This window comes from Lonchura striata, chromosome Z, assembly GCF_050655825.1.
Source record: "Lonchura striata isolate lonStrDom1 chromosome Z, ASM5065582v1, whole genome shotgun sequence".
NCBI lineage: Eukaryota > Metazoa > Chordata > Aves > Passeriformes > Estrildidae > Lonchura > Lonchura striata.
In genome coordinates, this window is record NC_140740.1 from 17,633,196 (window position 1) to 17,642,999 (window position 9,804).

General features: G+C 36.7%; 1 protein-coding gene across 2 annotated transcripts; it reads right to left on the reverse strand.

The window, feature by feature from the left end:
- Positions 1-274: 274 nt before the first annotated feature.
- On the reverse strand, positions 275-9,748 carry NMRK1 (nicotinamide riboside kinase 1). 2 transcript variants are annotated; one of them, XR_002466430.2, is made up of 10 exons: positions 9,456-9,748; positions 7,527-7,587; positions 6,975-7,065; positions 6,307-6,355; positions 4,464-4,626; positions 4,314-4,385; positions 3,242-3,351; positions 2,197-2,286; positions 1,692-1,842; positions 275-510 (listed from the first exon to the last, which is right to left on the reverse strand). XR_002466430.2 is itself a non-coding variant. In XM_021541523.2 (9 exons), exons 2-9 carry the CDS (start codon positions 7,553-7,555, stop codon positions 491-493), a joined length of 624 nt encoding a protein of 207 aa, XP_021397198.2. In that variant the 5' UTR covers positions 7,556-7,587; positions 9,456-9,748; the 3' UTR covers positions 275-490. The 2 variants fall into 2 exon arrangements, 1 of the variants encoding a protein (XP_021397198.2); XM_021541523.2 differs by lacking the exon at positions 1,692-1,842.
- Between the last annotated feature and the right edge of the window lie 56 nt (positions 9,749-9,804).

The window sequence follows — 9,804 nt, forward strand, 5'->3', positions numbered from 1 at the left end:
CTGTTGGACTACTTGAGAATAAAGTCAGGTGATACCATTGTTCATTCCTTCCCTCTTCTGAATCAGCACACATAGCAGATGGAAGTGGAAGATTGTCCCTGTGGGAGGGACCTCACTCTTGAGCAGCAGGAGACTGTGAAGAGGAAGGAGCAACACAATTCCCATCCAGCTTTGCTGCTGGGAGACAGGAGGTAGAGAATTTGTGCAAAAAGTCAAGCCCAGGAAGAAGGGAGGTGTGGGGGGAAAGGGTTTTATGATTTGTTCTTAATTCTCATTTTTCTCATTATTTCTGATTTTATTGGCAGTAGATTCAAATAATTTCCCAAAACCATGTCTGTTTTGATTGCATGTGAGTAACTGCTGAAAGATCTTCCTGTCCTTGACGCACGAGTCAAGATGCAAATCCATTACATTTTTTTCCCCTCTCCTGTTGTGGAGCTGTTTTGGTGGCTAGCCAAGGTCAGCCCTTCACAGCCATTCCATGCATTAGCTAATCTCTTGCAATTGTACCTTTTCCAAAGGGAAATGAAAACAAATATACAGTTTAAAGTCAGACAGTCCATCACAGCATATGAGCAAATGCAAGATGAAGAATTTTTAGTGCAAAATAATAGTACAAAATTATATTTGGAAGCATTTTGTTTTAAACACAGCTGTAATCTGATAACATCTTTCTCTTATATAGATTTAGGAGTTTTACAATAAAGTACTACATTTCAATCACTGACCAGTTCAGCTGTCACATATTGAGTAATAAAACTCATCCTTTCCTTTCTATGTCTGTAGTTTTATTTTTATTCTGGCTCATAAAAATGTAACCTATTTTCTAAAAAATGTAAGAGTTAGGACATAATTTATTCAGCAACAAGATATGATCCAATTTTTTAGTTTGTGTAAATATATATATACAAATTCTTTAACAAAGCTTTCACATTTGTCTGGCATTCCTGCTTTCTGAACATTTCATTCACAACATTTCAGTTTCATTTCACTTTCAACATCAGTTACAAATGTTAGAAAAAGAAATAATAACAATTAAAGAAATAATAACAATTATTTCTTCCTTCTTCCTCCCTGAAGCATGGATTTATTATGTAGTTGTCTGTGCTATCCCAGTCACTCTCTGCACAATATATGTACTATATCTTGTTAATGATGTATCTCCATTCTCTACATCTTATTTCCCCACCTTTTTCCAACAATCGGAATCCTCTTCAGGCTTATTTTCATTTTCTTAACATCTATTCCCAACTGCTCTAAATACACAACACAAAAATGACAGTGCAAACACCAGAGAGGTATTTAGCAAGTACCTAAATAAATTTATATAAAGGTTAGCTGTGATGTATTCAGTTACTGAATAAGCAGCACAACTTACACAACTATTTTCTCTGAGCATGTTTATCATTGATAATATGCTCCTAAGAATATTAGAGGCAATCACTGTCATTCTTATGATCATTTCAAATTACAATCTTGCATGTTCAGATATGCTTATTAATCCAACAGAAGTGCATTTTTATGGTTTAGTTTTATGCACAAAAATCTTCATGTTCTTTAAAATGTACACATTCAATCAGATTTAAAGCTCAGCCAAAGCAGGATTGATAAAAGGAAATTTAAAGAATGCACTTTTCATACTCCTAAATGGAGTCTCTGTCTCCATATCCAAGAGAGAGTTAATTACTTACAAAATCTCTTGTGTTATATGAAGTAGCATTATGGTCATACACACAACATTTGCTCAGTTGGTTGGCTTGCCATATACGACAGTCTTGGTGTTTTCAACTCATGTCAAATGGAACCCAGGCTTTCTACACTGTCATGCTGTGACCTGCTGATCTAAAATAAATACGAAGTACATATCTAACCTGTAGTGTTTCCAAGCGGCATCACTGTATATTAGTGATAATATAATTCCACTAACACATTTTTTACATTGATGTTTTATCCCATATTCCTTCTCTTCCACTTTTTTTATTATTATTTTATCATTAAGTAATAGTGGATTCAGCTATGATCTTAGAAGATCTCATTTCAAGGAACTCACAGTTTTTACTGAAATTGACTGAGAGTAATCAGCAAACAAAGAAATAGAGATCTCTTTCATTCTTGTAGTACTTTCAAATGGAAGTATTAGCCTCTTGTTAACACAGAATAGGATACATAGATTCAATTTCAAGTAACATTACTTACTTTCTTCCCTCAGCTTGTTTAATTCCTGTATTATATCACTATACACATAGGATAAAAGCTCCTCTTGGGATTTTGTTCCATCCAAATAATCTGAGGAAGACAAAAGAAGATGTGCTCATGAGTTCTATGCCAGCTACCTGTAATGGCAATTGGCAAAGTTTTCAGTATTCCTATAGATGCTATCAGAAGAGAAGAAAAAAATAAAAACCAAGAACAGCAACTCTCATTTTCCTCTTCCCCAAACTTGTTTTACATGTTATAAAAACAACATAATGGAAAATAATTCTAGTTAATAATTTATTTATAATTTTTTGTGGTAGAAAAGTCTCCATAAGTGTAATGGTAATTATGTGACGACAGTGGAGCAATGGAAAAATTTGGCAAAAGGGTGTCTGTGCAGTAGATAATTTCAGGTTGTTCAGTTTCAGCCTTTGAGCAAGCTCTGGAGGAGCACTGCAGTTGTCACTCTTGCTGCACAGCAGGAAGCAGTGTGCTAATGATGATGAGGCCACCCTACTTCCCTCCCTTTCCCTCTGGCCTCACTCCAGAAGCAGGTAGTCCAAGAGCTGTGTTAGTGTGAGCATCATACAAAATTGTGGCACTGCCCCAACAGCTGCCCCAGCTTTGACATGCCTCATGAAAAACTGGTGACTGTAGTGTGGACAGTCAGCACCTAGAAAGTATCTTCAGCTTATTACAAGACTTCACCAGGATTTCAGTTTTGTTCTAAAGAACTCTGCCAGTACATCAGCTACCGCCTCTGAAACTTCCTATTTAGACATAAGTGTGTTATCTTGTTAAGTGGACTTAATTAGTGATCATAGCATTTGTATTTTTTAACTTCCTAATTTTTATTATTAAATAACAAAAACAAAATCCCTATAGGCTTGAAATATAAACTAATAGAAATATCAAAACCTACTAAGTGCCACAAAAGCATTTGAAGAAAATTTTGTCCCGTTAAAAAACAAAACCCAAATTCAACAAAAACTGCACAAGTGCCACACTTAAGCATTTTATAAGTTTAAAATTAGAGATACCATACCAACTTCCATACTTGCATTCTCTTCCAATTCCTTTTTATATTTCAAATACATAGGCCACACATGTCCATCGAAGTACCCTGGTGTATCTGCTGGCTGATAGACTCTGGTACTACAGAAAAATACAAATGCGTTCCCATATAAGTCTTATATCTTCCCCTAGTGTCAGGTGGTTAAATAACAGCTTTTATCAAAAATAAAAAAGGATAGGCTGGCTGTATGTTTGTTGGAGTCAAGGAGGCTCCTTTGTCTTAATTCAATCTGTGACATGAACTTCTGCTGTCTTACCTATTTTTGCCAATCAAGCCACATTTAAGATAAGGTAAAAGTTTGGGGGTTTTAATCTTTTTAAAAGGCATTACAGATAAATTAAACTGTATTGACACTACTTCCAAAATAAGCTACTTTTTGTGTATTTACTAGGTATACAGATTTCTCAAGTTTTAATGACTAGTTGTTTAGTCTAGACTCTTCCATTCTGGACACTAAAGTCTTAAGTGAGTCTAGTGAGAAACCAAGAAAGAAAACCTGTGGGTATCACCCACAGGCAGTTGAAAAGAAGATTTCTTCACTCAGCCAGCAGATTCTGACTTTGTACACATATATTATTCCAAGCACACAGTATGCTCCAAATTTAGAGGCACATCAGACAGCTCAAAAATTTAGTTTAGATCCATGGTAAAATTAATGGACAGTCTAAACAAAACCATACACTTAACCCACACATGAACATCTTTACTCAAAGAATAATCATCAATTAACTGTATTTAAGCAAGAATAAGAGTGCTTAGTATTTTTTTTAACCATTTCTCATTTTCAATGTAGGTTTACTCAAATATACAATCAGTAATGAAATCATTTATCATGACAATAAATTATCTTTTTAGCGTTTGTAAAGCACTTCATACTTTAATAACCATGTGCTCTAAAATAAAAACCAAACCGAACAAACCTCAAACTAACAACCAAAGGATAGATGATCTTAATAGTTTACATTTTGCAAGCACTAAAGAAAAGCTAGTACAAAAGGACTACTTCAGTGACTCTTTTTAAACAAGATGTCAATAATCTTACCTCCTTCTCCTTTTGCACTCTTCATAAGGAAGGGTCAAAAAATATCTTCTATTCCATACTTCATTAAGTGGCCTAAGATAATAACATAATTAGTTCCCTTTTCCATTTTAGGATAGGTTTTTATTTACCAGGTCATATATTACTGCTTACTCATAATTGTAAAGGAGAAAGCCTTCAACAATCAAAATATAAACATTTTTCAGATTGTCAGATGTATTCTCTGGCTCTTCTTTCACAACACCTGAGCTTGCTGGGCTTTTCATCCAATTGCGAATACTTGTCACCATTTCATCCATATAGAGGGCATCAAGTACTAGATGAAAACAAAGTTAAACATCCCTTAAAAATGAAGAATAAAAAAAAACAAACCCTTAAGTATCCCTACATTAATTAGTAAGAATCAAATAATCTACATACAAATTTAAACAAAGGGGAACAGGTTACCCCAAAGATTATATCAGTAGTTCTGTGTTTACTATTGATGATTTCCTGAAACCAAAGCTTGCATGAGGATTGGGGTATTTCTGTTCAGTGTAATCTCTCTGAACTTTATGGCATCTAATATTGTCTGAACTGAATTCACAGCTTTTGACTTCATGACAGAAACTTCAGGGACTGCTCTCAGCTTTCACAAAACTTGTAAAAATTTACTAACCCTGAGACCTCCACCATTTTGTTAATTGTCAGAAGGGGGAGTATATGGGTCTCAGATTCAGTCAAGGAAAGAAACTGAGAGTTTCTAGCCAGGCAAAAAGCCTGGGAAAGAGCTGGAAAAGAATGTAAATAATTCTTCATCTCTCTTGTTTTTCACATTGTTTATAGTTAAGTTCTATCACTGTGCGTCAAGCACTTTGCACCAATGCTGTGGGCTGTTTTCACTTCAGAACCAATGAAGTTGGTCCTCGCGAAGCTCTGTATAAAAGAGCAGTGTATTTTGAATAAAGGGGAGTCTTACTTTCACAGCCTTCTGAGTCAAGTCTATTCATTCCCGTCCTGCCTCGACAGCGACAGGAGTAGACACTCAAATTTTTTTGCTTTGGGTTTTTATAAGGTTCATCAGGTGGGCATAGAGAGAGTTAAAAGGACCATGGTGTACAAAGCAAAATAGCATAATGTTACACCTGTTTTTGTCTGTAGACACACAAGAATATATTGAGGAAGTATTAAAAGGTAGAAATAAGGTAGCTTTTGCATACCATAACAGCAAACACATTTCTAAAGAGCTTTTAAGAGCAGCATTAAACCTAGATATTCAAATAAGAATGTCCATTTTATCCCTCACCTTTCACATTCCATTTATAAAGATTGCATCATTGGTAATGACCAGTTTTCAAGTACAACTGAAGGGTCTGATCAATATTCTCAGTAATATATTTTGTGATCACAAAGTATCAACAGAGATTAGCTATTAACTGAGCAACTGTTTACAAGTAGATATGACCTGACACAAAACACTGGCCTAAAGTGGATCTGGATCTAGAGATCTCTAGGAATAAACAGAGCCAGCATTAATCACAAACTTAAAAATGTATGTTCTTTATGTGAGATGTGACATTAAATAAAGGTGTCAGGATGAACCGACTGACTTGGAAAGCCCGATAGCAATATCCCATGAGCTCAACAGCAAAAGCAGAAAAAAAAGGGCCATTACCAAGTGATGATATTAAGCTTATGCCAGCACTGCAAACCAAGATTTCTAAGTGAACAGTACCATTTGCTACTAAACAAGACACAAGTGAAGAAATAGCGGAAAATATTCAAAAGAGAAAAGGAAAGGTCAAGCACTAGCTTGAGCTATTTACTTGTTAAGCAAGTTTTCTTAGATGTCTCAGTGAGCTGAATGATATTAAGAAGATGATTGCTCTGAAACAACCACTTTTTTACTGCCATGCTTGGAAGGGAAGAGTGCGAGGGGATGAGGTGGAAGAAGCGTTGAAGCTCAGCACAACAATTTCAGTACAATGTTCAAAAGCAGTGCATCAGAGTTACTGACCATCATATAGCTTAAATCCATGTTCATCTGTTTCTACTTCAGACTCTGGCTGAAGGGGGAAAAAAATTTAATTTTTTCAAGGTTGCTTTTATGACCATGCTTTTATGAGAGATACATACTCTGGTTATAATTGTAAGGATACAGTTTTGTATCCAATTAGTTAAATTTATCTTCACCATTCAACTGATGCAAACAATTGTTAAAATAGACTACAAAAACTTTATTTAATCTAGAACAACAAACACTCCAAATCATTTTCCTTAAATTCACTAGAGCTTTACTTGAGAAAAGTGTGTGTCAAAACACAAGCTGTTTTTCTGTTTTGACTTGGGAGACAAAGAACTACTTATTGTTGTATGGGTGTAAACTTAAGATAGTATGATTAAACTCATTAGAACAGAAGGCCTTGAGAACTGCATCCATCATACATCCATGCCTTATTTAAAAGAGTGACATAGAAGACAGGAAATTTATTTTGGCTGAGTATATTCAGTAGTTTGGCAATTTAAATTTCAGTTACCACAGTGCTCATGTTATGATTCTTATGAAATTAACATTACTTTAAGCAGCATCAATTTTAAAAGTTCACCAATAGGAGAACTGAAAAAATAATTGAAATCTACTCAAGCTTACTTTTACCTATCAGGTTTTTCCTTTAAAATTGTTACCTTAAAGAAGTCATCTTGAGAGATTACATCACAGTTGGGAAGCATATTCTTAAGTTTTTCTGCTAACGTTGTTTTCCCTCCATTTGTTACACTGTTAAAAAACATTGTAAAAAGTTCACCAAGGCAAAAATGAAACTTATAAACATATGTACAAGCTCACACATATATTTCTGTATACTTATATGCAAATAAACAATACAACCTTCCCCAAATTTTAGTCACATTTTAGTCATAATTTAAATACTCTCTACCTCTGGATATTTTCTGCGATATTCCAACAGTTTTCAATAATCAGTACAGTAAATCAAGCAGTGCCAAGAAAGATGCTACAGACACTTGCACCTGAAGCTTCCAACTGACACAAAACTGTGTGTTTTATAGTTTTATAGCATGTAACTCTTAAGAGTTACATGCTATAAAACTATACAATTATATGTAGCATTTGTAATCCAGTTTAAAAAAAAATGCATTCAGAAATAGAAATTACACACATCATTCTGAGAAGAAGATTAGTCTTAAGCTGTAGAGGAAATTTAATTTTGTGTGACTTACCCCCCAAGGCCGATAACCAATACTGTCATAGTTTGTTTTCGTTTCTCGTCTTCCTTTTTTACTGTCAAAAACAATAGCCAGTGAAAAATCTTAATTCAGGATCAATAAGGCAACTATGGTATTAAGAAACACCAATTATACAGTTAATTTATTTTCTCTTTGTTGTCTATCATTTTTCTTTTTGCAAAGGCAGTCAGAATCTTAGCTACTCGTTCTAGTGCTGACAGAAAACCTGCAATATATATGCCTCATCTTAAATTCCAATTTATTTTTGACAGTATTTTAATAATTTGAAAGGAACTCTGGGAGACTCAATTCTAACAATATTAATATCATATAAGTTCCTAAAGAAAAGCACAATCACTAGCTCAAGCATTAATATAAAAAAGGTAAACAAAAGCTGTGGTGGCAAAACAAACAAAATCATTAAGAAAGAAACAAATGGCATGCTAAAGAGAAAGACATTTTAAAATTTAATGAAGACTTGCAACAAAGAGTATGTTCAAAAACTTATAATCCTGGTGTCAGCAATGCAATACTCACTGTGTAATTCACTATTCCCTTTCTAAGGGTATTAAGAGCACAGACCATACAAATCTTCCTCCTCTGCCCTAGTACAGATTAAACTGGAAGCATTAAAACTACTGCAAGGGTAGTTTAAGCCATACTAGCTGACTTAGTATTGAAAAGGACTAGGCAGCACTTATGTTTCCCTGAAAAGATCGAAGAGTAAACTCTAAAGGTTAATTTGTCCACCATATCCCTGCTGCTGCCACCATATCCCACCTGGGGCTCTGACTGCCTGAATACCTTCACTAGTCAGAGCTGCCAGGAGACACAATTACTGCCTTGCCCCAGCTCTTTTCCCTGAACTGTCTTCTAGAATAGGTTTGTTTAGAGTACATAATTAACTATCCTGTAAAAATACTGCAGCTGAAAAACCTGCAAAAGACAGGGGAAACAATGTTTGTTTTCAGTTTCACACGTCAGTTTATAACCTTTTCACGTGCTCTATCCTCCTATGTCAGACTTAGGAAGTTACGACCTACGACACCTAAGACCTGAAAGGACTGAGCAGGTAAAACTCTCCCGGCCTCCAACAAACATGTATATGTATTGTACTAGAAAAAAGACTGTTACAGAGCATCAGTATGAAATCAAAACCACATTGTTTCTGTGAAAGCAAGCTCTAGACACATGTAGAGCCTGAAATAATATCATTGTCTTGCATTTGGTGCAATGACTGCAAGTTCCACTGTTTCACATGTCTGTGATATGATCTTTGCATACTTAAAAAAAAAACAACTCCACAACAAAAGCATATTGACTAGTCCCAGCCATCACCCATATGATAGCCATTGCTTTACAATGGTGCTGTTTATCTACATTAGTTGGCATTTGTGAGTTTTTTAAGTTAGTACACATTAATCTTCAAGGAATATTGTAATTTTCAAATTCGGTGTTTCATTGAATGCTTATAGTACTGACTATCATTGCAAAGAGGGAAGACAGGTAATTTTTTCTGAGGAAGTGATGATACTCAGGCTATTTTAAAAATAAGATTTAAAAGCCTCTTTCTAGAAGTCACCAGTAAGATACGTGTTGCGGAGGATTACCCTTTGTGACACAAAGGGTATTACGCAACGAACCGAACAAACGTGTTCACCTTTGGACTTTATTTCAATACCATCATCTATATGGAAATTAATCCCAGTCTACGACAAAAGGCACCATCATAAAAAACCGCACCAGCTCCTGTGCCGCCCTGAGTAATGTGTAAAACAAATTTCAAAAGCAAATTTGTCAGAAATGCTGCAACACAGAAATCCCACACTACTCTACCCTGGGTCAATCTGTCTTTTCAAATAGAGCACAAATCCACGACAGCGCTAGCACATCACTGCAGTCACCCCGTTTCTAAGGGCATACCGCGGCAACGCTCCCACGCACGGGGCCAGCCGAAGGCGCACGGACCCGGACCGGGAACGTCTCTCCCAGGCACGGGCCCGCACAGCGGGGCTGGCGGAGGCTCCCGGCTCCAACACTTCAGGGCCTCCGGAGCCCGCACTTAACTTCAGCCACGCCGCGACGGCGCTAGCGGCACACCCTTCCGCCAGCCTCCGACGTCCCGTCACGGAGCCCGGGCGGTCCCCACCCCACGACGCCCCGGCCGACTCGCCGGGAGCAGCCCCTGCGCAGCTCCCGGGGCCGCCCGGCCCGGCCGCGCCCCGGCGCTGGCGGGGCTCGGGCGGAGCGCGGGAGGGGAGCGGCCGGGCTC

Coding starts and splice junctions, on each gene's coding strand:
- NMRK1 (XM_021541523.2), bottom strand. CDS start 7,555: ATGACAGTATTGGTTATCGGCCTTGGGGG. Junction 6,356..6,974: donor CTCAAGATGACTTCTTTAAG/GTAACAATTTTA, acceptor TTCCCCCTTCAG/CCAGAGTCTGAAGTAGAAAC. Junction 2,287..3,241: donor GAATGCAAGTATGGAAGTTG/GTATGGTATCTC, acceptor TGTCTTCCTCAG/ATTATTTGGATGGAACAAAA.